Source organism: Pyricularia oryzae, chromosome 1 (assembly GCF_000002495.2).
Source record: "Pyricularia oryzae 70-15 chromosome 1, whole genome shotgun sequence".
Classification (NCBI taxonomy): Eukaryota; Fungi; Ascomycota; class Sordariomycetes; order Magnaporthales; family Pyriculariaceae; genus Pyricularia; species Pyricularia oryzae.
The window spans coordinates 7,048,953-7,076,848 of record NC_017844.1 but is presented as its reverse complement, the minus strand read 5'-3'; the positions used below and the strand labels follow the sequence as shown (position 1 = coordinate 7,076,848).

Here is a 27,896-nt window from a genome sequence, read left to right as displayed (position 1 = left end):
TCAAGGGGCCAAATTTTTTTGTGCTTTGTTTTTTCCTGATCGGCTCTCAGCAGCGCCGTGAAACAATTTTGGTTTCTTTTACATTTCGAACAAACAAATAAGAAGAACAGTTTTGTTGATACAGAAAGGAGAATGTACTATATACAAGGATTTTGGTATCAAAATGATGATGACAATGATGATATATATGATGGCGACAATGATGATGATGCTGCAGGGAGACGGCAGACGATGCACACAAGATTATCAGTAGTCTGTTTAACATGGAATACCACCCAACCCCAGTTCAACACACACACGCACACACCCCGCCTTTTTTTCGTTTTTCTTTCTTTTTTTTCTTGCGCTCAATTTCGGGAATTACCAGCTGCCCGATACGCAAATGATGGCCAGGTCAGGCTGGCTCGCAAGGGGCGCCTGCAAAGCAATAAATTTCCCGGTTCGCTTCAAGCTCTTGTTTCGATTTCGGTGTCGCCTCCATTCTATTTTCTTGCAAGTCGATATGCAATATCAAATAACCGCATAATGGTTTTTCTTAAAGGATTCGATCCTCTCTGGTTGCAACGTCAGTTCTGTCGACCACTTGCTGGACCTCTCCCTCTTTTTTTCTTTTTTCTTTTTTTTCTCATCTTATGGGGTTTCCCTTCCGGGTACACTTTTAACTCTGTTGCTGCATGTGCGTGGGTAGGTTGTACGTTGCATAATCGGTGTGTACAAACGCCCTGTCGACGATGGGGACGGATTCGATGACATATTGCAGGCTCTCACTGTGATTACCGCGAAAAACCATGTTCTTAGCAGATGAAAACCACGGGTATGACTTAAGCCTCGTGATAAAAGGGGAGGAAGAAATAAACTCACGCTAAATCGTGGCTGTCCTTGAGGCTGGTGCTGGCGTCCAACACAATGTCGACCTCCACGGTGAGCTTATCGCCCGAGTGGTAGGCCTGCAAGCCCTGGATCTGCTTGATGGTCTTGGCGAAACGCATGGTCAGGTAAAGCAGGATGTTGCGCTGGTCGGCCGTGGCTGAGAAACCAGCCAGATTCTTGATGTGTTCACCGGCATTACTGGACCAGTTGATGATGACGACCAGGGACAGGAGCAGACCGCCGAGGGCGTCGAGCCACCAGATCTTCAAAAACGACCCAGCTTTTTTTGTTTACTTTTTGTTAGACCACTGGCATGGCTGTGTATAGTTGCTTGATAGAAAAGAAAACTCACCAATCGGGAATGCAATCGAGCCTGCGTTGAAGATTACGTCCGTAAGTGCATCGGCAGCTCTGAGTATGGCGTAGCCCGTAATTGGTTAGTTATTTGCAACCTGCGTCTTGGCGCTCGAGGTATATGTGGCGGATACCCGAGTGCATGTCCAGATTGGGCACTACTTACAAGGCCTGCACGCTCGAGTTCTTGACGAGACGGCACCACAACCAGCACATGCCCTTGATGACAATGGTGGAGAACATGATGGCGATGGCCGGGATTCCGCTACACAACAAGAGACGTCAGTTTCAGAGAAAGCAATCCTCCCGTCACCCTGCTTTGGTGACATTTTTGGGCACCCTCAAAAAAGACAGCTACTTCGGAACTTACAGGCTGATTACTTCGTGGTCACCGCTCATCAAACGCGTGATGGCCTCAAGTGCAACCTGGCAAAAGGCGGTACACATGATGATGGAGAAGACCAGCACTCCGATGGGCTCCAGCCTCCTGCGACCCACGGGGTACCGGTACTGATCCTGCTGGGTAATGGTCCAGGTGGTGACCCAGACAATGGCCGTACTCAGAAAGTCGAGGGCGGCGTCGACCAAACTGGCCAGCACCGACACGGACGGGACCGTGACGATGACGGCGATCTTACCAGCCAGGAGGATGGCGTTGGCGGCAAAGTTGATGTAGATAGCCAGGGTCACGATGGGCGCAGTGCTGTCGACGTTGTCGTCCTCGATCCATGGAATATCGTGCTTTTGGACAAGGGGCGTCTCCTCATCCGGGTCGTGGACCTCGTCGATCCCGTCGTCGTCCTCAGGCAACATCAGCAGCGGCGTAGTCTCAGTGTGCCGGTAGATATCCTGCGGAGTCCGCTTAACCTTGCGGTTGCCCGCCGGCGTACCGTTGCCGCTGCCGCTAACGGTGCCGCCAGGTGAGGAGCCCCTCAGCGACTCCGTACTCGGGGTCCCGTGGCTGTTGTGCTCCTCCGAGATGGTCTCGGGGATCTCCACACCCCTAAAGGCCGAAGCGGGCATATAATTATACTCATTCAGCAGATCGTGGGGCAGGCTGGAATCCAGCAGCCTGTCAATATAAAGGTACTGCTGAATCAGGTAGTTGGTACGCTCGTAGTACTCCCGGATGGACCTCTTCATCTGGCTGAGCTCCTCCTCGGTCTTCCAGTACTTTTCCCATTGGTAACGGGGGTTGTTCTTGCCTATCAGACGCATAGAGCGCATGTGCGGGCCGTTGAGGATGGCGCTGAGACGGCGCTCATGATCGCGAGCCCGATTGTGCTCATCGGCATCCACATCATCGCCGTAGGCACCGGACTCCTCGTCGTGGGGGCCGGTGGGATGAGTGGAGGATGTGAAGGAGCCGCGCGACCGGATAAGGCTGGCCAGGGCGCTGTTTCCCTTAGGTGCTACGGGGAACGGATGATCTTCGCCCTGGAGCAGAAGAAACGATGACTGGCGCTTGTACGACGACGAACTGCCGTTGGGGGACGTCATGATGGACACGTAATAGCAGGGGTTTGTACCTTTTTTTCGGGAGTGGTCTTGGTGTTGGTGTGCTTGGTAGTGTGGTGTGGGCTAGTGATAGTAGTGACACACAGGCAGGGGGTGCACGTAGCAAAGAACTGACGCCGACCCGGAAAGAGGGATGGAATAGGTACGGAGTAAAGGAAAGGAAGAGACAGAAAAGCAATTATCGACCAGTAACGTGAGGCTATTCACGGGTGATGGCACTGATGGGGTGATGCCAAATAACAACCCAAAATATTTAGCCCGGCAAACCGTCTGAACCGGGTTCGAATCCTTTTTCGGGGTCTACTGTCTTGCTGTGTAGATGCCAAATTGACAAATGAAACTAAAATTTCCAAAGGATGCTGCCAGTTACCGCAAAAAGGAGAGTGAAACAACTTTTGATCGTCCAGCGAGCCGCTAAACTGCGCGTTGTTTTTGGTTTGGCGTAATGGTGGGCGATGGTGATCTTTGTGATAACTCTTTTGCAGAGCGCGACCAAACGACAAAGGATGATGTACAAAAAAAAACAAATAAAAAAAAAGATAGTGCAAAGTTTACCGTAGGAGCGCAGATGGAAATTTTGGTACCGATGCCGGTCGTTAATGATCTGCAGAGCGGCAACGCACGCGACCGCTACCCACAGCCCACCAGCCTCTCTTGTTTTGCCCAGACTGCCTTGACTGCAGGCCAGACCAAGCAGACAAAAAAAAAAAAAAAAAAAAAAGGTCGGGCCCGATTCGAGGACGTGGACTCACTCAAAACGGCTCGCCCACAGTCACCCAGACCCTTAATCCAACACCAAGATCAAAAACCCAACCCTTCACCAGGGCCTCGAGTGCAACTTTTCCCGAGCAACCAACCCATCCAATCTCAGTTCAATTGAAACCACGCAGTTGGGGCGCGGTCCGACTCATTCGGAGGAAAACCTTGCCGAGGGAATAAAAACTCTAACAGGTACAGCCGCTCTTGGCAAAGAAGGCTTTTATTTTGTTGAACATACAGTATTGTCAAATACTTTGGGTAAGGCGGTTTGAAAATTCTTGTTGATCCTGCGTTCATACTACATGGTAGTTTTTGGTAGGTAGTTTGACCATTTTGTTTCAATTCGGGTTCAGGGCGAATAGGAATTGAATGGGGGTGTTTTTTTTTTTTTTTTGTGGGATCGACTGATGCCCGGGCGGGTTGGACGAAACAAGATCCCTCCCCGCCTTACCTTCGCCTCACATCGCCTGGGCGCAGATCCTAAATTACAAGTAAAACTCAGTGTAGCAAAAACAATTCCCCCAGTGGGCCAGCCGCCTTGGGGTTGAACAAGCTGCCTCGGCTGAACTGAGCTGAGTGCAACACGTACCGTACTGAGTGGGGTTTTCAGCCTGAGGGGTGTAACGAGCTGCGTTAGGTGCCTATGCAGTAGCTTAAGTGCAACGACAGACTAAAAAAAGGGTGTGCTGCAAGCCTACGATTAATGAATTCCTACCACCTGGCATGATATCATCAATTGATCCCATGGGGAAATGGGAGCTTTCGTCTTGATATGGGCTCATTTGACGTTCATCCACGTGGATATTCTCTGTGGTATTTTCATCAATAATCTTTTTTTTCCATCTTGTGTACATCGGATGAGGGGTTAGCGTGTTCCATTCACGCTAGTACTATGAAAAAAAACTCCAATGCTTGCCTTTACTACCTTAACTCCCTACCTTCCTCTTACGCAACGCAATGTTCGATGTCTGTGGGTTACCTATGCAATTGTTTCGTCCGAGTCAAAACCTCGAGGCGCATGCAAACCCAACATCAACCGTCCGATCCGGCTAAAAGTGGATTTTGTCTGTTTTATTCCCTATACACGCATCACACCTCAACAAGTTGTACCCACGAGTACATTCTTCCGAGTATACGGTCAGCGCCATGCATGAGGCTAGCTCGATTTTGCACGAGGATTGCGCGAGGTAGCAAATTCGTGGGCATGCCCGCTATTAAAAGTGCCGCCGCCCAAGAACTTGTTTGACGGGAAAGTCGACACGAGCACAGGAACAACGCCAGCCACAACTCCCAAATCTCTCACTAAGCTATCCATTTAGAACCACAACGCTGCGCCCGATGCAAGCTCGATTAAAGATCCCCTCCATCGTCAGGGCGGCCCGATGGCCGATCGACACGAGCCAATCCCCCTCCTTACCACTTAGCAAATTCATCGCTAGTCCAGGCCCTGATGTCATTCCTCACTTTGTTCGATCGACGACTTTGCCACGCTAAAATGTAGGGTAGGTCCCTAGGTCTGGAACTCGAGCTGACAAAATTGAGGGTAAAGAGGCTTGTCCATGCCTGTGACACTTTAGTTAATTATACCTTTTTGCAAAGAAGTCATGGCAGGTCCCCAATTGAGTAATTCGAAAACCTCGATTAGTCAATATGCATAACCCGATCACGACATGCACACCGGCCGGGTGCGCATTGTGTTCCGCCCGAGATTGTCTTGCCAAGAGAGACTTGTTGCCAGGCACATGCAAATAAAGGCCAAGCAAAAAGAAATCGGCTCCGCTTTTTCGCCTTTGATTTTCAAAAAAAGAAAAGCGGCTACAAAATTTCCGTGTGACCAGATAGGTACGATTAAGAGTTGCAGTGAAAAGCAAAATAGATGAAGAAAAGTAAAGCGGAAGAAAGAAAAACAATCCGAGGCTTTGCACGATCAAGCTTGCAACGGTAAATAGGAGGAACTCACCAAGCCTTGCAACTGCAAGCCTTACCCAGCCAAATCAGAGAGGGTATTTTGCCCAGGTTTAGCCTAGACTGGTCTAAAAACCGCAACATGCAAAGCAAACAAGTATTAAGCTCCTGCGTCGCTTGGAAGAGGCGACAAGCTTTGTCCTTGGCTAATATTTTCAATTTCAGGCAATGATATGCGGACCCTGCAATTACTGGATCCTTTGTGCATAGAATTACCTGGATTGTTACCCAGTTTTCCTATTCCTACTCCAGAGTTACCAAGATAACCAAAATAAAATTTCCCCAAACAATCTCGTGTTCGCTCTGCATAAAGCAGAGGATCAATCCCTGATTTGGCCAACCACGGACCACAAAAGATATCCAAAAGTGGTTCAGGGGCAGGCAAAAGGAAAAGCAAAGAGGAGACTTTGTTAGAAGAGAATAACCATAAGAATTGGGCTTCCGTGGTAAAGAAAAGATAAAGCCCTAACGTCATTTGACAGGTATAGAGCATCAAGGTACGTACGGATTTATCAGAAACTTCGCCTGCCTCGTTCCACAACCTTAGTAGCTGAGGGAAGAAGTAAATAAACCCCTGCATCATGTTTTCTTCAGCTTACACTTGGCACCAATGTAAGTAACACAGAGTATGTACAAAGTAAATACTTCTCCCCCTACTATATCCTTTTCCTAGTCCTTTTTCTGGCTTACAATTTTCAAGTGCTTGGGCTGTAAGTATCTGCTGCTTTACCGCCGCAAACGCCTCCCTAAAGAAGATCATTTTCTCGTGTTTTTGTCCAGCCGGCTCTGTCCTGAACCCCAGAGGACCCAGAAAATAAGGTTGATGGAGACGGCGACGGCGGCTCTCTTGTCGTTGCTAGTACTACTGATTAAAACAGACAGGAGAAAAAAAAACCGAAAAATGTGGGTTTTGGACGCCATAACGGAATACGAGAGACTTTTACTCCTGTACCTCCTCATTTGCTTTTTATCTCTCCCCCTCCTTTAAGTGCTTACTTCTTGCAGCATGCAATTAGCGATCACGCAGCCAGATGCGTAACAGGACTCGGGAAGAAATGCATACAAAGTACAGGATTGCTACTTTGTGCAGGACGAGATCACGGCATGTTCCGCAGCCTAAAAAGTAAGTAATGCGTGATTCTTTCGCAGCTGATATTTGCATCCTGTTTGTTGCAAATCCGTCAACGTGATCAGTGTAAAAAGCCATGGCGAGAACGGCTTCTGTCATCTTGCTCGCATCGGGTCCTAAATTGCTAAGTCTTGGCTAGACAGGGGTCTGGCCGGGGCGTGGACGACGGAGAGAGAATGATAGGTGGTCCTCCTTACTAAACTTGCTAGCAAAGCGGTGAACCAGCGGTCCACTACGGAGTAGAAACTAGGTCTAGTTCGAAGGTAAGATAAGGCGGCCGTCGGTTTGCCTTGTCCCTTTTTATTTTATCTCCTAAAGTGTGTGACTTGCCTTGGTGGGAAAAAGCTTGAGTGCGCGCGTCTCATAAATAGATCGAGGCTGGCGTGCTATAGTCGCGAGGTCATGGGAGCTGGAAAGCTGGGGGAACGAAATTGGCGGGTATTGGAAAACGAAATTTAAAATGTGACAATGGTCAATGATCAACTCAAGCGTCGCATCACGTTTATTTTTGCGGAGCCATCAATCAGCTCACAGGAAAATACGACGGAACAAGTGAGATTCTCGCCCCGAGAAGAGACACAACTTGTTCGCTGCAGTCGACTCCTTGGGTGCTGCTACTGTTGCTGCGAGGCACGGTTCCTGCCGCGCCGACCCTGCCGCCGGAATAAGACGCACAAAATGAACATGGAAGGTTTGCCCAACAGGCCGGCCGGGGTGGCATTATCTCGATCGTTCCCTTCCCGTTGCCCCCCGACCTTCCAAGTTATTCTTCAAATCTCCATGAAGATCAGACCGCAAAAAGCAATCTGGGCACGGCGGAGAAAGTGAACGACGGTGATGTGGATCAATAAACTCGGGCATGGATATTAGCAAAGGAAAGGGGGGAAAACCGTCGATGTGGGGAATTTACTTTTTCTCTGGTGGCTCCCGTCCTGATTGCCTTGCTGCGGATTCCTTGCACCCAAAATATCCCTCCTAATTATGAGCCAATATTAATTACGATACATTGCAGAAATTATATGATGCACTGACATATGGGGCTCATGGGTGACAAGAGTAGACAGGAGGAGCATTTGGGCCGGCAGAGGATCAGAGAGAGACAAACGGAAGGATGTGAAAAGTAACAAAAAAAGGGAGACCAAAGTTTTCGGACAGCCGGTGCGTTTCGGGATGTTTCTTCGTCGTGGGCGAACCAGCATGTCAGGCCATAAAAGCAAGAATAAATCATACAGAGCGGTCATGGTTACCAAGAAAACAAACAAACAAATACATGAAGAGTTTCAGTGGCACTTCGGGAACGCATTACGACTTGCAGTATTGAGCCCTACCCAGCCAATACAAGCTGCGCGGTGGTAGCACGCAGTGGATAAGGGGGTAGCAGCGCACAGCACCCACGGTATGATTGACGCCGTACGGACCTGCAGCTTCCAAGGCCAGGCGGCCATCTGAACCAGAACCAACCTCTTCAACCGGGCATTTGGGCAACGATGTCCGGGATGGCGATTGGGCCAAGGGTATCAAATCGGGGAGGTCTCGGCCTCTTGTAACTTTCTACGGAACGTTTTATTTCCCGCTCAAGCTTTAGTGTTTTTTTATCTTGTCTCTCTGTCTGCTACATCTCTACACAAGCGCGCGATTGGGTCCATTGTTGTTCGTGTTGCGGAGGTCGCACGTTTCTGGACGCTTATGGATGCTGTAAAGAAGCCGCTTGAGTGGGGAAACAATTCGACAAGTTAATGCAGGGCTTTCCGAAAGCGCCGGCCGCTAATGACCTGCACCCACCAATGGGTGTGCAAACAGAAAACGAAAAAAAAAGAGAAGACTTTTGCCATAGAGTTAAGCACTGCCCGTACCGTAAAAGGATGATCGTCGATCTTATAGAGCACAAGGCAGGAAACGAAAGCAATTGTACCAAGTATCTTGCAGTCCAGACCTATAACAGAAATCAGCAGTGAATAAAATATACAGTACGACAAAGTCACAAAGAAAACAGCGGCCAATATTTCCACAAAGGTCCCAAATCCGCGCCTGGGTTACCGACTTGGTTGGTTGCTAGTCACCAACACACCCCTCACTCCATTCAGCCAAGCGCTGCTAGCGAGTAGTAAATGTGTACCTACACCAAACGCCCCAAGAAGCGTCTGGCTGACAGGGAGACGAAAGACCAAAAAAGAGAGCGCGGGCGGTGCAGCAGGTGCTTTTTTGTCTTTCTCTGCTGCCCTGGAACAGCCCCAGTCTCCCTTAGCGTCCCAACCAACGGTATCCATGTCCCAACCGGGCCTGCCCAGCCCTGCCCCCTGCTCAGAACCCTTGTCTGGCCCTTTGGGTTCCTTTTTTTTTCGGTCTTGACTACTACCGTCCAGCTCCCGGGCGCCGCGCTCACTCACACTCGCACACATCATTGACTCCCCCCTGGGCCCATTTGGACGGGCAACTAGCTGGACTTGGACATTTTTTTTTGCATGGCACCACTTTGCATTAACATTTTTCTTTGCTGAAAACTTCGACATCATCTCTCCTTACCCTCTCCCGCATCGTCCCTCCACCCTTCCGAAATTCTTCGACTTCGTATCGATTTGATCTTTGAAGGTGTGCACGAGCGCTGGACAAAGTGCATACCTAAAGCGGGGGGAAAGAAGCGCCTGTCTATTCGGACAACCTCATACAGAGAAGAAGGCCCTTATATCTTCTTATTATATTTTATTATATTTTGCTTTCTATATTATTTTGCCACAGCGGATTGTTTTCCTATTTTCGTCCCGTTTCGTCCTTCGTCAGAAGGAAGTAGCTACATACGCCTTGGTCCGAACTCGTTGTGCGCGCGGCTGTCACGCACCAAACCGCAGCTACCATTCGTTCACTCAACCAACTCTTGGTGCCTGTCGTCCCAAGCTCTTTCTGTCGCCTAATCCGCCACCCTGCGAGCGCGACACCAGAATTCAATCATCGAGTGTATCAAGGGACCAAGAAAAAGTCCCCCCATTCGAACCACCTCAAGTTGACCTGCATGCATCATTCGCTGTGTGCGAGGTAGTTCAGCCATTCTTTACAATATTGTCTTTTGGCATTAAGACAATCACAGTTATACATGTGAGTTTTCTATTTCCTACTGGTGGCTCTTTGTTGCGTTGCCCCCGATCAGCCTGCCGCGCACTCGTTTGTATGAGAAGATGCAGATCCGCGACCCCGCGACAGTCACCCATTCGGGAGCCGTGACAGCATCTTATCATGGACAGCCTCGAGGACCAGGCCTGCCTGGTTGTTCAACAGTCAGTCACAACAGTCTTACGACGCCAGCAGGCTGGTTCGTTACGGTGTCCAGCTGGATCACTCCTGCATTGGCACCGTTGCACCGGCAGCGATTGTCATTAAGCTCCGACCCTATCCGATTGCTTCAGCTACCTGCACCGGATTTCTCACGAGTTGCGCGGTGGCTTTTCGGGAACCTACATGTCCAGAGGCCTAATGCTGACAACAAACCTCAACTGTAACATGCAGTCACCCGATCGAGTGTCTCTCTCGCTGATCTACTCGGAAATCTTTCCAAACCGCTCGCTACCCAACCGACACCGAGTTCACATCGATCACAAACCACGCTTACAGACGAAAACCGTCTGGAAGAATCCTTGCGATCTGATCTCTAGAACCATCGTTTGCCTCATAACAACTTTTTCTCATTAATCCATAGGCCGCACGGGGTTAACGAGCGGCCCAGGCGGCTCGAAAAAGATTCTATATGCCTAGATTCCCGGTTTCGTTTGGCAAGCGGAGGTCGACCGCAGACAGCTTAGAAAATGGTGCTGTAGCAGCGGAACCATCGTTCCGAGTCCTCGAGAGGCCCGATGTTCCCAATGCCAAAAATTTTGATGCCGGTGTCAGGAACTCGGTCTACAAGCCATCCCACAACCCGAAAGCTTCCATCTCGGTCGACCTCGCCCCGATGGACGACAACATGTTTGCGGATTTGAAGAGCACAAATCGGTACGTACCATCGAGATCTTTTTATCTTTCTTTTGCTTTTTTGAGCGTGCCGCTGCCCGTTAATATACGGGAAAGCAAAAAGAGCTAGGATTTGGTGGTTCCATTTAAAAATTCGTGTCTCAGCCTAGCATGACACATGGTTATGGCAGAACCCCCATGCTGCCTTGGTTTGGCAAAATTAGCTGGCCTGTGCTAGGTGCCTAGAATCAGCCTCAGCCCCATCGCCGCTCAGGGGCTGCAACACCGTGGGCCCTGTGCTGGGAGAAATTCAATCTCGCATCATAAGCATCGCCATTGCTGTTTTTTATGCTAACTGAAAGCTCAAGTAGTGGCAGTGGTCTCTCAAACAATACCACAAAATCCTCATTAACCGACAATTCCTCCCGACACAGCAACGCTTCTACTGCCCCATCCTCCACCCACGAAAACAGTGCTGCCATCCACGAAGATTCCAAAAGACCAGTACCCAAGAAGTCGTACCAAGATATTCCTCTTCCCCCGATTCCGAAGTCGGCGAGCAGTGGATTTCTCAAGGCTGCAGGCCGAACCTTCTCATTCGGAACCAAGAAGAGCCATTCTTCGGGCTCTGCGGGACAAGAGTCAGATATGCAATCGTCCGTCGACCAGCACGGCCCAGAGCAGCTATCGACTGTAGGAAGACCTCGGACCACGACATCATCAACAACCAGCACAGCCACCCCGCCCAAGCTTGACGAATCAAGCTCTTTTGACTTGGGTGGAGATTTCAGCAAGATGCTCAGCTTCGAGAAGAGGAAGAGCACCCTGACGTTGAAGGATGACCAGAACGGTCGTCAAGCTCTCGGGCCACGTTCCTTGACTGGAAATCGTCTGAACCAACCTCAGCCTTCGCCTTTGACGATCGACAAGACCTCGAGGATAGAACCATCGCCATTTTCTTGGGGAAGCCATCACTCTGGAGATGGCCTGCTCAACAGCCCGAGCCTGGGAAACGAGAATGCCCCGCCAGTCCCGAAACATGTCTCTGCATACTCGCCGAGGCCCCAGGGTCCATCTCAGTCGTCCTCAGATGGCAGCCTCCAGGCTGGTCACCACGGCAACGATAGGAGATTTTCTGGAGAGGGTGAAGGAGAAGACACTTTACTTTTGAAAGACATTTCTACAGCAACCAGATTCCTGAAGAGCGGTGGTGCACAAACAGGCAATGGTCGGTACCGGAGGGACGAGGACACTTTGGGATCTGGTTACAAGCAGGTTTCAAGCCCCAAAGACGAGGAGGATCTTTTCGACACAAGCTTAGTGAACTCGAGTAGGGCGGCAAGCCGCTATGTCGCCGAGAAACCCAGCCCACCTCGCAACAAGGTCATGACTCCCGCTGAGTTTGAGAGATACCGTCAAGACAAGGAGAGAGGTTCGGACAGCGGCGACAAGTCTCCTACGAAAGGCGACGATGACGATGATGAGGATATCAACTATGAGGATGATGAGGATGACATGGAGAAGTCGAAGCAGGCTGCTAAGCAAAGGCAGAAGCAGGAGGCACATATGACTGTGTACCGACAGCAAATGATGAAGGTCACTGGTGAACCGGCTACTAGCGGTCACCGTCCTGGATTTTCGGCCTCATCCAGCACACCCAACCTGCTACAGGCCCGTGGACCGTCCCCCAACAAGTCTGTCGACGCATCGGGCGAGTCGGATGATGAGGAGGTTCCTCTTGCCATCCTGGCCGCACACGGCTTCCCGAACAAGAACCGCCCACCACACCGCCTCAGCTCGATGATGTCGAACCCCAACCTCAAGGTTGCTGCGCAAACAAGCTACGCTCGTCCGGGCTCTGCGCATGGCGACTCCCCAGCCTCTAGCGGACCATCGCCTTCAGGCGGTCGTCTCCCAGCGTTTGCCAGGGGTCTTCCTCAAGATCCTTTTGTCGGAGCTGGCCTCGTCAATCACCCAGTTAGGGAGAGCCTTTCCTTTGGTGGTGGGGCCCCCGCTGCTCTCCAAACCCCCGGCGTGCCCCCCGGAGGTCTGGTCGGTGTCATTGCCGGCGAGGAACGCGCGCGTGCGCTGCGTCGGGGCAGCCCTGCCATCGATACACACAAGCCACTGATGCCGATGTCAGGGCCTCTGGCAGGGCCAGGAGGCTTTGATCCACTAGGAGCTGTTCCCTCTCATATGATGTATCCTGCCTCCAACCCCCGACCCCTCTCGACAGTCGACCAAACCCAAGCGCAGATGAACCAGATGCAGCAGTTTATGCAAATGCAAATGCAGTTTATGCAAATGCAAATGATGCAGACAAACGGCAATCGCATGTCACAAATTCCCCAGATGGCACCGCAAATGCCAGGTATGCCCGGCGGACAGATGCTAGGCAATGGAATGATGGGCAGCACGGGCGACATGCGGCACAGCTTTGTGGACAACGGGTCTGTCTTTGACCTGCCCATCCGCCCCGAGCAGCATGGCCGCAGCATGAGCATGGTGCAGCCCAGTTCAGCCTCCTGGATCCAGCCACCTATGCAAGGCCCCGGTTACGCCCCGAGCATCCGCATTCAGGGTGCCGGCTATGCGCCTTCTATCGCACCGTCCGAGAGGAGCAACATTGGCCTTCCCGGTCGCTACCGGCCTGTGTCTCAGATGCCTGCTGCTGCACCTGCGGACCCCCGCAAGAGCACAACCATATCGGGCGGTCTTGGCTGGGACCAGCCACGCACCAAGAGCCCGCTTGGGTTCGGCACAGCCAAGACACCTAGCCTAGGCCCGGATGCGACTCACAGCAAGAAGACCGTCACTACGGTCGCTGCGGATGACGACGAGGATGACGAACAGGCCTGGGCCGCTATGAAGCAGAAGCGGGAAAAGAAGCGGTCGCTCTGGAAGTCCAAGAAGAGCTTCGGAAGCGATATCTCCCTCATGATCAAATAAACGACTCGAAGATAACCAGCTCACTGCTGCCTGAAAAGATTGCTCATCATCTCATTCTTTTCTCTCACATCATTTTTTGCGGACATAGCGTTCGGTGTGGCAGGGAAGACGATATTTTTCTCTCTGTGTATGCATTCCTGGATTTCCTTTATCCGTTTCTTTTTTTTTGGATCTTTTATGTTTCTGGCCACTGTTTGGAAACTAGCCTCGCTCCTCATACCTGACGTTCATTTTCTTGGTTTTGGTGTTGGGCTTGCGCATATACAAGAAATATTTAATCTGTTGCTTGTCTTGGGTACTTTGATCTTTGTTTGGTTTCGCTTGTTTGAAAAGATCATCACACCTCGCCACAGCACAAATCTGCCTTTTGCATACCTCCAACTGGGCCCACAAACCCCGTCACTAAAAGTGCATGCGTTATTATTGCTTTAGTTGCACACAGCGGCATTAGTTTGTTAATTTGGGTTGCGTTTATTGCCCGCACTTTACATTCGTTTATCTTTTTTTGTTCTCTTTATTCATCATTAAGGTGGTACGGATGAGCGGCAGGGACGGAAGAAAATAAAGTAGAAGAGAGACGGAGGAGGGCAACGAATTTGTATAGTGGATTTTTTTCTACGCATGAAAGAACGGCGTCATGATAGACAGATCCAAGAATTGGGCGCAAAGGCAAAGATGCAAATAAACAAAAGTCCAATGCCGACATGCCGTGTTGGAGTGGAAGCCTGTGGCATCTACTTCAACTTCGCCCATAATCTAATAATAAGCCTCTCGAACCATATATTTTATCGCAACAAAGTGATCGATTTTTTGACACTGTTTATTGGTATTCTTTTTTCTTGTTTATATGCCAGACAAGCTTGAAAACCAAAGTGGCCTAGGGAGACGTTCTATCAGACTCATCTATGGTTTCATGTCTCCTTGCTTATATTCCGACATTCACTCGGTCTTCCCGGCAGCCCAATCCCTCCTGCGCACACCCATCTCAACGGCGGCCAGGCCCCAGTCCTCGCCGTGGTTGTGGCTGCCCTCGATGACGCCGGCACGAGCCTTGGCCTGGTCGTCGGTCAGGACTGTTAGGACGCCGAAGATAACTGGGACGCCCGTGTCGAGCTGTACGCGCATCAGGCCGTGCGAGACCGAATCGGCAATGTACTCAAAGTGCATCGTCTCGCCCTTGATTAGCACGCCGATGGCGATGAGGGCGTCAAAGGGGCCGGTGGATGAGGCAGTGGTGGTCGGGAGCGCGGTAAGATCTGTGGTCGAGGAGCCGAGCAGGTCGCCGGCCGACAGAGATGGGCCGGAGCTTGGGGTTTGGAGCTGGGATGCGGAGTAGAGCCTGTTTTTGTGTGGATTATTTTGATTTTGTTAATAAAAAGCAATCAAGCGTAATTATTTCGATAAAGAATCGGGTATCAAGCTGCTTATCCCCCCAGTGCGGACAGTATAAGACAAAGTTGGGGGCAAAAGAAGGAGACAGGGGCGGGCTTGACCTCTGCACGGCTATTGGCAGCTCCCACGACCCCGGAACGCTCTGCACGACTATGTTGGACTCCTTGACGCCGCAGGCCAGCAGCTTGGCTTTTGTGCCGGCCAGAAGCGGCTCGATGATGGTCTCGTTCCAGCGCGCGTGCACGATGCCGATGCGCAGGGCGGAGCCGTCGTGCTGCTGCGGGGTCGGGCCTTTGGTGTGCATTTTTGGGGTTTTTGGTGCTTTAGTCTCGACAAAGGTTGCTTTGTGATGGTGTGATTGTCTATCGTTTGTCTCTTTATCGTAGCCGGCTAGTTTCGTCGAGAATAGATAAAGAGGATTGGCTAGGCTTCGATAGACGATTTGGTGTTGGATGGAGAGGGGTAAGTAAAAAGGTACGTCTACTTTACCTTGCGCTTGGCTGAGCTATGATGCTCGTTTCAATTGAAGCTCCCTTGCGCGCGCGCGTGCACTGAGTGGATGGATGGGCGCGAATGCGGGGAACGAACGGATCGACCTTGTGTATGGGCGGGGGGAAACAGGGGTGGTGCGATTTGGACCTTGGCAAGTGACGTCTTGGCTTCTGTTGGAGACAGTTGCATTTTCGTTGACTAACACGTACGCCTTGCTTACTGATCTACTACCCACATAGATTGATTTGAGCACATCTTGTCAGCCTTTTGGGTTGCTGATTAACATGCTTGAAAGGCACTTGAAAAGCTCTGTACCTCAATGAGGGCCGTATTGGCAGCAGTCTTCGAGATGAATGCTGAGAGTCAAAATTGATCTTGCACCTGCCTTGCCTGCTTCATTGACCTAAACCCGTTGGTTGGGGCCCGGAAAAGGCAAGAGCGACGCAACACCCTGAAGATTGCTGTCGCAGCTTCCCAAACGACAACCAGTGGAAACGAGCGGGGTCGGCCTCGTTGGTGAAGACGACGATGGCTTTTCTTATCTCTTTCTTCTGTGACTAACTCCCTTCAGTGTTCGCGATGGGCATCAACGGCCAGCGATGAGCTTCATCCAGCCTATCTTAACAGACATGCTTATGCGGTGATTACCTATCAATTCATTTCAAAAACTCAATCTGTTAGTTTTCGTTTCTAGCTCACGTGGTGAAGGCCCTGGGGAAGCCTAGTACTCGTGACCATGCCTATTGCTCCACTGCCTCAGGACGCCGTCCGCCTACTACGTGCCCATGTGGTAATCAGTACGCCCGTCTCCGTCGTCAAAGAGCTGTTGGACAACTCAATCGATGCCAAAGCCACCAGTATCGAGGTGCTTGTCTCACGCAATACGGTAGACAGGATCGAAGTCCGGGACAATGGAGTAGGGATCGAAACTCGGGACTTTGAGGCACTAGGGCGCCGTGGTCACACGAGCAAGTTGAAGTCAGCCGACGAGCTGGAAAACATTGGCGGTACTTCTCTTGGGTTTCGTGGCGAGGCTCTTGCGGCCGTGGCTGCCGTCGCAAAGGTTACGGTCACTACAAGGACGGCGGCAGACGATACGGCGACTGTCTTTGACTTGCTTGCAAATGGCAAAGGCACCCTCAAGAACACCATCAAGTCTACGCCAGTAGGGACAACAGTCACAGCCTCCGAAATGTTCGAGCGTTTGCCAGTGCGGAAAAAGGTAGCGATCAAAGAGGCAAAATCAACCATGGTCAAGATGAAGCAGCTTCTCACGGCCTATGCGCTGGCTAGGCCGCAGCTGAAGTTGTCCATCAAAGAGATAGGAGTGGCCCATCCATGCTTGTCGTACTCACCGCGGCTTTATGCAACAATGAAGGCAGCCGCGGCATGTCTGTTTGGCTCGGACCTCGTTGCACAGTGCGTTGAGATGACTCATAAAGCGGACGCTTCGACAAGACGTAGAAACCTCGCCGATGGTGTTGTTAGTGAGCCTCCGGATCAATGTGGGGGCTACATTAAGATTGATGCCCTTGTTCCTGTTCCAGGTATTGTCCCAGTCAAGATCTCGAACAAAGGCGCTTTCTTCTCTGTGGATTCTCGACCAGTGTCCGCCTCAAGAACAGTGTTCAAGAAGATCTACAGTCGCTTCAAAAAGTGCATTTCCAAGTCACTCGAGGCGTCGGATGACGGAAAGCAAGCCAAAGAACCCTTCATTGCACTAAACATCAAGTGTCCTCAAGGAAGCTATGACGTGAGCATCGGGCCTGCAAAAGACGATGTGCTTTTTACTGACGAACAAGGTATCATTGATGCGTGTGATGCTCTGTTTGAGAATACATATGGGCTTTCTGCTCTGCAGGGTGAGACCCAGAGATCCAGCAATATGAGTCTGGTCAATTCAGTCAACTCAGGGGAACATATGCAAAATCTCGGCATTCTTTCCAAGAATGGTTCGGAAAAAGCCGGGGGCATCGACTTCTCACCCAGTCCCAATCGACCAGCTGATGCGTCTCCCCAGGTACCATTTCCACTTGATCCCACTGGGTATACTGCACATGATTGATTAACGGGCTTTTTTGCTGATATTGCAAATCCCTATCTAGGAACCTGCTTCTGATTATACCATTTTTGACCATGTTACGTATGTCAACAATCCTCCTAACAACCAAACAACATCAAGAGATGGACAGTGGAGTGTCAGAATGATGGGTGGTGAGAGCAGCGAAGATGAGGACTCACTTCCAACACGAAAACAGCCTGAAAAACAGGGAAGTGATACCATCGAGTTGTGTGCTCAATCGGACCCAACACTTCCGACCCCACTACATGAGGAGGAAGAGGTTGCGCGGCCGCTGGATGGTGTCAATCCTTGGATGCTTGCAAAATTGAACGCTGCTATCAAACAGGCAAATGGATCTCGCCCAGTGCCTGTTGCTCCACAACTCACCACAGCCACAGTGACATCTCACACATCGTTGCGCGAATCTCAGGTACCGCGTCCGGAGCTTGCCCCTGGTCAAGCGTTGTGGGATATGACACCAGCTACGGATGCTCCTATCTCCCCACCGCGCTTCCCTGCTGTCAGAGACTTAGAGTTCTCAATCTTCGGCCAGTCACCGGTGCTATCACCAATTTCAGCTTCCCTTTCAACTCCCAGGAACGTATTTCGAAGTCCTTTGCTGTCAGGCAATCGAGAACATCGGAGATCACTAAGTCCATTCAGAGCCAGCCCACAACAGGAGGCTCATCCTGAGAGCAACTACCAAACCCCGCCATCGTCTTCAGGGGCCGATCAAAGACCTCAGGCTCAGAGATCCAGCGAAAAAGGCAATTTCCGGGGCGGTCTTCGACAGTTTCGACAGGGCAAGCTGTTTTCAGGGAAAGGTTGTGGATCGAATCGCCCGAAGGGTGATTCTGGAGGATCTGTACCAAGATTTCATAATCCTGAGCCTCACGGCTCTGATAGCTTGATGCCACACCTCGGATCCCAAGAAATCCGGGGGAGACAGCCTTTGAGGCAGCTGTCGCCATCGCAACAAAACGGTCGGGATGAAGTTCCTTCATATCTCTTAGTCCGCGGGAGACAAAGCTTACGCAGCGAACCTTCTGGGAGATCTTTTGCCACTGCCACCGCCCCCTTTTCCTCGATTATTTCTCTAGGAGCTCCAATGCAGCCAGAGATCACTACACGGGCTCTGTTGCAGCAAGAAGCCTCCCGCATAGACGACGATATTCCCAATCACGAAATGAGTTTCCGTGCTGCCATGAGAAACAAAAGTCGTTCAAAGTCTCGGAGACGTTCGAAGCGGCTCAAGAGCAGCATGTTGGCCCTGGAGACTGCTACTCAGGATACATTAGGGCTTGAGACATGGATAGAGAATTTCGACTTCAAGCCTCTGCGGGCCCTCGAAGAGCAACTTTCGGCGGTTGATGATTATCTCTTGACTGGTAAAATTCACGAGGGACTCTCGATAAGCCACGACACCATGGGTGCGCTCGAGGCTCAACTCAAGTCAATTCTTTATGAACGCCTGGTAGATGATAGCGGTCAAAGATGTAACTGCGAGATCGACTTGCGTCGAGCGATGGCGAGAGAGCAGGCGTGAGCATGGCGTGAGAATTACCCATGTCATTTATTATAGACAAGGCATGTATCATAAGGGCTATCAATCTTGCTGGATATCTTGCTTGGCTGAATATGAAGATGTATACAGCATCTTGTCCTTTTCTTTGCTTGGTGGGAGGGCTTCGACAAATGAACCCTAATAATTTGGGTGGGACATATGACAATTTCATGGCGGTAAAAAGAAATCAGAGATATGCCTCATTGCTAAAGGATTTAAGAAACTAGCTTAATAACACAACTCAAGGAAATAGATTGGCCTCAGTCATCGCTCACTTGTCATTTATCCTGCGGACGATAGCGACTGGGTGTGGGCAATCACAACTCCAGCCTTGGTTGGATCAACTCATCTACCTGATGGTTAACACCGATGCTTTTTCGTTTTGTCATTCTACGCAGTCTTCGGGCTGCGTCGCTCCCACCTCACCGTCGCAGGCTGCATAGGCCGAGAGAACATAGAAGTGTAATCAGTGGGCGGCACGGTGGCCTTGCCATCCAGCGTGGAGAACTTGAAGTTCCGGACCAAGGTGCTGACGATGGCCGCCAGGTTGAGATAGGCAAACTTTTCACCGATGCAGCGATGCCGACCGGCGCCAAAGGGCAGGTAAGGACTCTTGGTGCCCTTGGACGTGGCCCCGTAGCCGTAATCGACAATCTCGTCGTCCTGGGCGTCGACGGCGTCATCCCACCGATGCGGCTCCCAAGCCCGCGCGTCGCGGAAGTGCTCCTCGTCCAGGTGCGTCATGATGGGCGCGGACACGAGCACCTTGCCCGGGGTGACGACGTAGTCGCTGCCCGGAATCCGCATCGGCCGCTTCACCTTGCGCATGATGGAGTGGATGGACGAGTGCACCCGCAGCGTCTCCTTGACCACGTTTGCGAGCAGCGGCAGCTTGTCGAGGTCCGAGTGCTGCAGGGATGCGTGCCCGAGCCGCTGCACTTCTTGGTACACCTCCTCGGCGATGTCGGGCCGCGACGCGAGGCGGAGCATGATCCACGCGCTCGAAGAGGAGGAAGAATGCTGGCCTGCCATGAGAAGCGTGATCATCATGTGGGCGATTTCCTTGTCGGGGAGGGCTTGGCCGTTTTTGTACACGCAGCTGCCCATCAGGTGGCGGATCATGTCTGGCTCTGCTTCTTCTTCTTCTTCTTGATCGTCCTTCTGTCGGCGGCGTTTGTTGATGAGGTCCATGTAAACATCGCGCATTCGAGCATGAGCAACGTCGCGTCGGCGGTTCTGGGGAAGGGGCGCCCACGGGGCTAGGAAGTTGATGGGGCGGAAACCCAGGTCCAAGTCGTGATAGAGTCGTGCGAATTCTCCAGTCAGCTTCTTCCTGACCTCGGGGCCTTGCAAGGTACGACTGGCTGTGAAAATGGTTATCTCGGCCATCATGCTGGGAATGTCTACGATGCCGTGGTTGCCGGCTTGGAAGACGGGTGAGGACTCTATGTAGTCGAGGACCTCCCTCTCGATCAGGGGGACGTAGGAATCCAGAGCCTTTTGCGTCAGGCCAAACTTGACAAACTTCTTTTGCTCCATGAGTTTGGAGTTGGGGCAGTCGTAGATAATATCACTTCCGAAAACTGGTGTGGTGAGAGGGCTGTATATCTCCTCAGCATTGAGGTCCTGCAGCTTGCCGTTCAGGATGAAGTCGTTGCCCTGGACGCCTAAGAAGACGGTCATGCGCCTGCCGAACAAGACAAACGTAAAGACATCGCCGTGCTTTTCCCGGCATTGAGAGTAGAAGCGGTAGGGGTCCATGCCGTAGGAGACGGCGTTGCCGATGAAGGGCAACCAGTGGAAAACCAGCGGTGGTTCCGATTTGGGACGGGGCAGTTGCTGCCAGATGAAGTTGAGTATTATGGAGCCAATGATGAAGAGTAGGGCTGCGCCGGCTGAGTAAACCCAGACTGGGGCAGATGGGAAGAAGAAAGCCATGACGATCGGGTAAGGAGACTCTGGACTCAAACTAAATTTGGGGGAGCAATTTGTTTTATATGAAGGAATGGATGTAAAGGGGGAAAAAGCCGAGTCTTGGAGGCAGAGAACAAGTGACAAAAGCAAGCAAAAACCTTGCGATTAAGCCAGAGGGATTTACTACATGACAACTGGTAATATGCCAGAATCCTCAACGTCAAACCGTCCAGCTCATCCTCTTTATATATTGTGATTATCCTGCCTGCAAAGGGGACGACATCACAACAACGACTGTGGTGAGCCAATATGGCCCCAAACAGAACACGAATACGAGTGCGAGGCTCGGATTGAGATGCGAGGGCTCCATCCAACATACCTACCTATCTGGGCTCGATTTTGGTTTAATGCAGGCTTCTGATTGGCTGGAGACTTTTTTTTGCTGCTGTATCCATAATGATCAGCCCCGGGATCTGGGGTGGACTTGCCTAGCATGCCAAGAAAGGAAGAGCCAAGACCGTTTTAGGGGCGCCTCGTGGAACGACATGCGCATTCCAGATACGTCAAGGGCACATTTTGTCTTGGGGCCCCACGGCGACGCGGCTTCGGGCTTTTTGGGCCTGGTTAGCCCACGCACCATTGGCGAAAATGCAAACACCGACGAACCCGCAGCTTTCGTTTTGCTTTCATGTAGCATCGAACGAAAGCGACAGTGGTCTCGCTCCCGTTGCCACACGTCACCAGTGACAGGATAGGGGGCCGGTGGACCTGTTATGGACCGTTGCTGCTGTCAGCCTTAGCACTACGGGGCCCGTAGTCGCAGTGTCAGTTAGGTGTGGCATGTGCTGAAAAAAAGCGGCGCCAGGCAGCGTGGTTGTTTCTGCAACCAGGTGCAAGATATTTGATGGCTGATAAATTTCTCGGCGCGGAAACGCCCTCTTGTCATCTTTGGTGGATCCCTGCCCGTGAGCACTGGAACAATGGCAGTCTTTCAAGTCGGAGCGATTTGACAGCAAGGGTACATAGCGAGGTGCTACAGCTATAAACGCAGACAAAAAAGGAGCGTCGTGGCGGGCGTGAAATCGATGGGAATCGAACATTTTGTCATGTGGTGGTCACCACATCTACCACTCTCCAGCACCAAAACTGCCGCCACTGACGGGATTCCCTGTATTCTAGTGAATGTTGTCGTTTTTGTTTACAGGCAAAGAACGATCGTGTTCATGTCAGTGTGTCCATGGGCGACTCGGTTCAGCCGCAGAACTATCTGGCCGATATAAGCCTTGGGATAAAAATCCAATGTTAAAAAAGCCTTTTTGAATCGTCGGCCATAGGCATTTACAGACTGGCAACTATTTTGTTGATTAGAATACTGACGAAACGCGCAAGAAATAAACACGAAGTGTACAAATCCGAAGATGGCTCACATGGTTGTTCTGAAATGGGCCAGGCGCGATACTGGCAAGAAAGAACCGGCTGTTTGAGCTTTCGCCAGCTCGGCCTTCGATAGTGACGAGGGAAGCATGATAAAGCGGTTCCAATACACATATTCATAGTAACAAACATCATGTTGTTTCTGGTCAAACTACCTATTTTCATTCCCTCGAACAAAAAACATTATGAGACTGAAAAATCTTTATACGCCATCGCTCCTTAAACAAAGTCATTCAGATGAGTAGAAAAAAAAGAAAGGACATGACAGATATGTTTACGCTGAGACAGAATATGAAAAATGACCACAGATATGTGTCCTGGTTTACGGAGTCAAGAAAGAAAGAAAATGTTATGCATCTCTCCCTCCGTTCACACTCGCCATGATTGAGACATTTATAAGAAAACAGGAGACAGGCTCCATGCATGTCAACAGCTTGCTTCGCGTTGAATCACCGCGTCGTTTCGTTGACGAGCTCGGCTTCACTTCCTGCAAACTGCGGTCCCGGATCAATACGGCTCACATTGCCCTTTGAAACGACTCCGTAGCTGGTCGGACGGTCCTCGTGACTATTTGTAGACGACGATCTCGGAAGGTCGATGTTGCTCAGCTCCTCGGTCGGCGGGCCCATGGACGATGCGGACGACGACTGCTTTCCTTGAGAGTTGCTGCGTTCAAAAGGCAACCGAGACGACGAACCGGATGCATGGGCGGTAGGGAAATTCTTATCGAGACCCTGCACTGGCAGGGCGGGCAACGGAGGAGCTCCAGCTGCGTTCCACTGATCGCTTCCCGAATCCCTCTTTGAGCTCTTGCGGGGGATGGGCGGCGAGTTCACATCTATCTTCCCGTCCAGAAGGCTCAAGTCTAGCATCGGCGGCTTGCTGGTCACCCTGCTCTTCCTACTTATTCTGCTCTGTATTCGACTCGGGAGCATGATGCTGCTAGTCCTGTCGATTCCCGGAAGTACTGGCGGCTCATCAGGTATTTTGGCAGGTAAGTTGACACTGCTGGTCTCGCCCTCTTCCGCGCCCGGGTTGCCTTCGTCGTCAAGTAGTGTTGGGCCGGATGGTCGCCTCTTCTTGCGGGCGAGCTCCTCTTCATCGTCAGACTCGATAGGTCCATTGCGCAGTGTTGACATGGCCACGGGGATACCTTGCGGCGCTGCGTCGTCTGTGATATCCCCTCCGCGTGCCTTCATTGCAGGTGGCATGCGCGCACTCCTGACAACTTCGAAACCCTTGCCCTTCTCTTTCGTCTTTCCGCCAATTATGTTGCGCCACCAACCTGCCGCAGAGGCCATGGGGCCAGTTGGATCTGCAGGCCCGGTGACCAGCTTTCGACTTGGAGCGTCCGAATTTAACCGCTGACCGCGCACTCCGTAATAAAAGTCAACCTCTCGTGTGGAGTAGTCAGTCCTGGGCGCAAAGCTGATCGCTGGCTGCGAATAGGCTGCGGGGGCCGGGGTTGGGCCTCTCGATATTTGCGCATCCAGGTCTGAGGGATCGCCCAGTGGGCCGCTGGTGGCCTGGCTGAGTCGCTTCTGTTGCCAGTCGCCACTCGCCCACGAAGCACGGTTCTTCTCTATCGTCATCATTTCCTGAGAGTTACTGTGACTATGTCCTCGTTTTCGCGGAGGACGATAGTACGGGTCTGCTGCAGCCTCGAAGCCTACAGGTGGCGCCAAGGGATGTCGGCCTTGAGCGGGCGAAGGTAAGAAGGAGAAGGTGCTGGCTTCTCCCGGCGTTGTTGGCGTGAATGAACTTGCCCCATCAAATGTCCTCACAGGGCCGAAGCCACCATCGATGCTGTTGTAGTCGAGCGCAGACGAGCTGCGTTGGGGCCGCGTAAGAAGTACGCCACTGCCAGCAGACTCACTCCTAACACGCCCACCTGGCATTACGAATCCGCCCTTGGAGAAGTCATCCTTGTCCAGGATTCCAGAAGCAGAGTGATGACTGTTTCTAGAAACCCCGGCCCTTCTTTGCAGCTGGCGCATTCCAAAGATTTTGGACAAACCTCCTCGTTGTAAGCCTCTGGATGTATCGCCACCGGCACCAGAGAGACGCACGGCAACCTCCAACGTTGTCTGCAAGGCGTTGAGGAAGAAGCCAAAACCCATCACACAGCAGTGGATCACCAGGATGGCATATCCAACCCAGCCCCTCTGGCCCTCCGTGAGTCCGATCTCCGGTATGAAAGCCATCATTAGTAACAGTGAAGCCAACCGAAACGCGGCAAAGACGGAGTGATAGGCATTCATTGACGTCGGTTTCTGAAACGGCTTGACTGCGATGATGGTAAAGATACTCAGGACCTCGCAGATGGCCAATATGACGATTTGAGCGATGCCCTTGGGCTGAACGGCACCGATGGTGATGCCTCGACAGAAGGTGAGAAAAAGGGGAACAAGGGCAAATGTGGCAGCCTCGTCCGAGTAAGTGTTGTATAAAGGTCCGTAGAGAAGGACTGTCGGGAGGTCATCGAAAAGAAATGCTCTCGGCTTGACTGTGATAATTAGATATAGGAGCCAGCCGGCAAAGATGACGATGATGAAAAGCGTCACGACAGCCAGTCCGACAGTCCAAGGCGGAGAGTCGCTGGCAACCACCAACTGAAAGGTAGAAAGTGCCACAATCGGGAGTAAGAAATAGTTGAAGACGATCCTGACAATGTTGCCGACACTGAAGGGTATGTTCTTGGAACGAAGGTCCTCTTCGGCAATGTTCTTGACCTTGCGGTAGACCCAGCGAATGCCGAAGCCAGCCTGGACAAGAAATATCGCAGAAGCGATGATGGCTAGCACCCAAATGATCATACCGGCCCAGATATCTGCGACCTGGCTCATTCCTGTCAGCTTCCCTAAGCGCTGGAGACCATAATTGCCCTCGGCCACGTATATCCCATCCTGAAGGCTTCGGTAACCGGGCTCCTTGGTGACAAAGCTCTCGTTGAACATCAGGGTGGACCAAGCCAGCTGGCTTACGATGGGTTGGTAGAAGCCGGGGTAGTTGAGTGACAGCGCACCAGTGAGGACAACAAACTGAATGTACTGTAGACAGTCGCCAAATCCTGGAGTGACAAGGCGGATCAGGTCACAGTCGCGGCCATAGTTGCTTGTCCACCGAAAAACATCGGTTGTGCCCCAAGGACTCCAGATGGCGGCAAATATGGTCGAAAAACCTACAAAGGCGAGCAGGGCGACAGGCAAATATCTCACTATGGCTGCCTGAGGGCCGAGGTCGGGTGTTATGGTCGCCGAGACACAGCCAATATTGACCAATTCAGAATCGGTGTATTTGATGAGGAACGTCGCAGACCACGATGTGAAGGCGTACGAGGTTGTGAAGTTGTTAGCCATGGACACCGACGGTAACTGGTTGCGAGTAGCATTAGGGTTGAAGTTCGGACCCAGAGGGCATGAGTACCCTCCGCCGAGATTTTTGCAGAAATCGGCATCGTTGTTCCAAGGCTCGTACGTCAAAACATCGATTTTGGAGTGTGTTGTTGTGACATATGTGGTCGTCCCCTGCTGAGACGGCAGGTTGACAATCTTTCCTTCAGTCTTGGCCGGATCGCTCCAGTACCCCGTGTCGCTGGCTGGAGGAAGAGCCTTCCTCGACCGCGAACCGGTGACATTTCCCCACATTGTGACCTTGAGATTTTGCGAGGAATCGTTGCCGACGCTGAGTATGGCATCGACGTATATGCCAACGAATTGTAGCCCAGGCGGATTCCCCGATGTGTATCTGGAGTCGAGGCAGTTATCGAACGCTATGTTAACAGCCGAGACAGGCCCCAGGAATGCCAAAAACACCACCACAAATAGCATGTGCATGTATGGTGATAGCAGGCGTTGAGCTGCATGAGCACGACCGTGCCGGCCGTTGCCAGAACATTCCGTCCTTCTCAACTCTGACAATGCCTCGTCGTCTTGCAACGATTGGCTTCCTGCAATTATAAGGCCTAACCTGTCGGTCGCGTTCCTTCTATCATTGTCTCCCTCGTCACTCTCATGCCCCGAAACCCATTCCATCATCGGTGGCTCGCTCTCCCGTCGCGGATCGCTCCATTGTGAAGACGCAGCGTTTCCGCTGTTGTCGTCGAGTGATATCGACTCGGCCCTGCAGGAAGACGATAGTCGTGCTCGTGGCAGTCGTCGCATGATCGAAGCTGCCTGTCGCGGGCGTGGATGGTGCTGCGTCGATGGCTCGCCTCGAGAAGATGGGCCCATCTAAAAACCGGCGACCATCTTGCGCGCTGCTCGAATCTGGATCGTTTTCGAGCGGGTGTGGTTGTCGAGTGAAAGATAAACGGTACCGAAAGTCGGACGATCTGGGGAAGCGAAAAAAAAAACAACAACAAAAAAAGAAAACGGCCCAGAGAAGCGAAGAAAATAAAAAATAAAATATTAAAAACTATGATAAAAAAAAATAAGAATAGAAAACCACGAGGTGTCAAGGGGCCGCGGAGGTTGTGGTTTGCTATCCACTGCACGAGGGCTGGTGCAATCTCTTAGCCTCAGGGCCGCAGCAGCACCGACAGCGAGCAGCAAAGGCAGGCCGAGCTTGTTGCCTCGCAGTTGTTATGACGTGAGGCTGGCGCGGAAAAGTCGGGAGGGTCGAAGCGGTGGCGCCTGGGCACTGGGTAATCCTGGGGAAGGTTTCAAAGAGTTAAGAGGGGGGTCCCAGATTGCTTTTGCCAAGATGTCGGCCGGTTGGGGTGGCGGGTTGAGATTTGGGGAGAAACAAAACGAGTGCGAGGAGTTGAGTCGACAAATCTTAGAAAACGAAAGACTTCCTGGATGCATACCAATGGGTCCAAGGAAGAAGTTGGCCCGGATAGATTGGATAGGTAGGTACGTTGTCGATACGGAGAGCAGGCAAGGTAAAGCGGGCAGGCAACAACGCTCAGCAAGGTAAACTAAACAATCAATCCACACTTTCCCATCAGCAACCTGGGGAGGAATGCGAAGCTGACAGGCTGGGTGGGGATTCCAGGATGGAACGGGGATGGATCCCTTGAGAAGTTGAGCCTACGCACACCGCGGCACCCTGGTCAATTTGGATGGTTGATGGCGCCTGCAAATCTGGCCCAGCCATCACCGGGAGCTCCACAATTGATGATGAGCAGCGAACTGGCTGTTGAAGATCGTAAGATGATTATTTCTCGTTTGATGTCCTCCACTGTTGAGGTTATTTTTATCATTTTACTTCTTCTTTTCTACTGCGGCTTGTACAGTAGCTCGACCCCAGTAGTGGAAATATTGCTTTTAGGGTAGCAGCAGCAGCTTTTCCTAGTTCTAGTAGGTAGGTACAGTACTACTCTGCTCTACTATACTAGGCACTTTGCAGTAATATTATGGGGCAGCGTAACTCCACCATGGCAGGAACGGGAACGGCACCATTCAAGCACAACACGGACTTTCACTCTCAGCCAGCCAAGCTCAGCAGTTAATGTGGGGCGGTTGCCTTGCACCAGAAACAACATCCAAACAACAGTTGGTGACCTTGCAAAGCATCATTAGAGATTTTTGTATCATCAAATCGGATCAGAC

The 27,896-nt window shown here is 51.5% G+C and overlaps 8 protein-coding genes across 8 annotated transcripts; 3 read left to right on the top strand and 5 right to left on the bottom strand.

The window, feature by feature from the left end:
• Window positions 1–35: 35 nt before the first annotated feature.
• Window positions 36–3,251, bottom strand: MGG_04623 (cation efflux family protein). The gene is made up of 5 exons (XM_003710832.1): window positions 1,595–3,251; window positions 1,391–1,489; window positions 1,223–1,281; window positions 862–1,150; window positions 36–767 (listed from the first exon to the last, which is right to left on the bottom strand). Exons 1-5 carry the CDS (start codon window positions 2,722–2,724, stop codon window positions 659–661), a joined length of 1,686 nt encoding a protein of 561 aa, XP_003710880.1. The 5' UTR covers window positions 2,725–3,251; the 3' UTR covers window positions 36–658.
• A 4,646-nt stretch (window positions 3,252–7,897) lies between these two features.
• Window positions 7,898–8,994, bottom strand: MGG_16510 (uncharacterized protein; the record flags this gene model as incomplete). Its single annotated transcript, XM_003710831.1, has 3 exons — window positions 7,898–8,146; window positions 8,508–8,528; window positions 8,716–8,994. 3 exons carry the CDS (start codon window positions 8,992–8,994, stop codon window positions 7,898–7,900), a joined length of 549 nt encoding a protein of 182 aa, XP_003710879.1.
• An 8-nt stretch (window positions 8,995–9,002) lies between these two features.
• MGG_04625 (uncharacterized protein) lies at window positions 9,003–14,286 on the top strand. The gene is made up of 3 exons (XM_003710830.1): window positions 9,003–9,685; window positions 10,094–10,576; window positions 10,903–14,286. The coding sequence occupies exons 2-3, from the start codon at window positions 10,332–10,334 to the stop codon at window positions 13,481–13,483; spliced, it is 2,826 nt and encodes a 941-aa protein (XP_003710878.1). The 5' UTR covers window positions 9,003–9,685; window positions 10,094–10,331; the 3' UTR covers window positions 13,484–14,286.
• MGG_04626 (6,7-dimethyl-8-ribityllumazine synthase) lies at window positions 14,146–15,398 on the bottom strand. The gene is made up of 2 exons (XM_003710829.1): window positions 14,977–15,398; window positions 14,146–14,822 (listed from the first exon to the last, which is right to left on the bottom strand). The coding sequence occupies exons 1-2, from the start codon at window positions 15,177–15,179 to the stop codon at window positions 14,423–14,425; spliced, it is 603 nt and encodes a 200-aa protein (XP_003710877.1). The 5' UTR covers window positions 15,180–15,398; the 3' UTR covers window positions 14,146–14,422.
• Window positions 15,399–15,618: 220 nt separating this feature from the next.
• Window positions 15,619–19,242, top strand: MGG_04627 (uncharacterized protein). The gene is made up of 2 exons (XM_003710828.1): window positions 15,619–17,387; window positions 17,473–19,242. Exons 1-2 carry the CDS (start codon window positions 16,104–16,106, stop codon window positions 18,973–18,975), a joined length of 2,787 nt encoding a protein of 928 aa, XP_003710876.1. The 5' UTR covers window positions 15,619–16,103; the 3' UTR covers window positions 18,976–19,242.
• On the bottom strand, window positions 19,147–20,931 carry MGG_04628 (cytochrome P450 51; the record flags this gene model as incomplete). Its single annotated transcript, XM_003710827.1, has 1 exon — window positions 19,147–20,931. One exon carries the CDS (start codon window positions 20,929–20,931, stop codon window positions 19,384–19,386), a length of 1,548 nt encoding a protein of 515 aa, XP_003710875.1. The 3' UTR covers window positions 19,147–19,383.
• A 1,508-nt stretch (window positions 20,932–22,439) lies between these two features.
• On the bottom strand, window positions 22,440–27,208 carry MGG_04629 (uncharacterized protein). The gene has a single exon (XM_003710826.1). The coding sequence runs from the start codon at window positions 26,571–26,573 to the stop codon at window positions 22,791–22,793; it is 3,783 nt and encodes a 1,260-aa protein (XP_003710874.1). The 5' UTR covers window positions 26,574–27,208; the 3' UTR covers window positions 22,440–22,790.
• Window positions 27,046–27,696, top strand: MGG_15303 (uncharacterized protein; the record flags this gene model as incomplete). Its single annotated transcript, XM_003710825.1, has 3 exons — window positions 27,046–27,197; window positions 27,293–27,492; window positions 27,683–27,696. The coding sequence occupies 3 exons, from the start codon at window positions 27,046–27,048 to the stop codon at window positions 27,694–27,696; spliced, it is 366 nt and encodes a 121-aa protein (XP_003710873.1).
• Between the last annotated feature and the right edge of the window lie 200 nt (window positions 27,697–27,896).

What these genes read in the sequence shown, in the direction of transcription:
- MGG_04625 (XM_003710830.1), top strand. Translation starts at nt 10,332, where the DNA reads ATGCCTAGATTCCCGGTTTCGTTTGGCAAGCGGAGGTCGACCGCAGAC. An exon ending in GATTTGAAGAGCACAAATCG is followed by an intron (nt 10,577 to 10,902) that starts GTACGTACCATC and finishes TGAAAGCTCAAG; the next exon opens with TAGTGGCAGTGGTCTCTCAA.
- MGG_04629 (XM_003710826.1), bottom strand. Translation starts at nt 26,573, where the DNA reads ATGGGCCCATCTTCTCGAGGCGAGCCATCGACGCAGCACCATCCACGC.
- MGG_04627 (XM_003710828.1), top strand. Translation starts at nt 16,104, where the DNA reads ATGCCTATTGCTCCACTGCCTCAGGACGCCGTCCGCCTACTACGTGCC. An exon ending in CAGCTGATGCGTCTCCCCAG is followed by an intron (nt 17,388 to 17,472) that starts GTACCATTTCCA and finishes ATCCCTATCTAG; the next exon opens with GAACCTGCTTCTGATTATAC.
- MGG_04623 (XM_003710832.1), bottom strand. Translation starts at nt 2,724, where the DNA reads ATGACGTCCCCCAACGGCAGTTCGTCGTCGTACAAGCGCCAGTCATCG. An exon ending in AACTCGAGCGTGCAGGCCTT is followed by an intron (nt 1,282 to 1,390) that starts GTAAGTAGTGCC and finishes CGCCATACTCAG; the next exon opens with AGCTGCCGATGCACTTACGG. An exon ending in CTCGATTGCATTCCCGATTG is followed by an intron (nt 1,151 to 1,222) that starts GTGAGTTTTCTT and finishes AAACAAAAAAAG; the next exon opens with CTGGGTCGTTTTTGAAGATC.
- MGG_04626 (XM_003710829.1), bottom strand. Translation starts at nt 15,179, where the DNA reads ATGCACACCAAAGGCCCGACCCCGCAGCAGCACGACGGCTCCGCCCTG. An exon ending in CTGCCAATAGCCGTGCAGAG is followed by an intron (nt 14,823 to 14,976) that starts GTCAAGCCCGCC and finishes ACACAAAAACAG; the next exon opens with GCTCTACTCCGCATCCCAGC.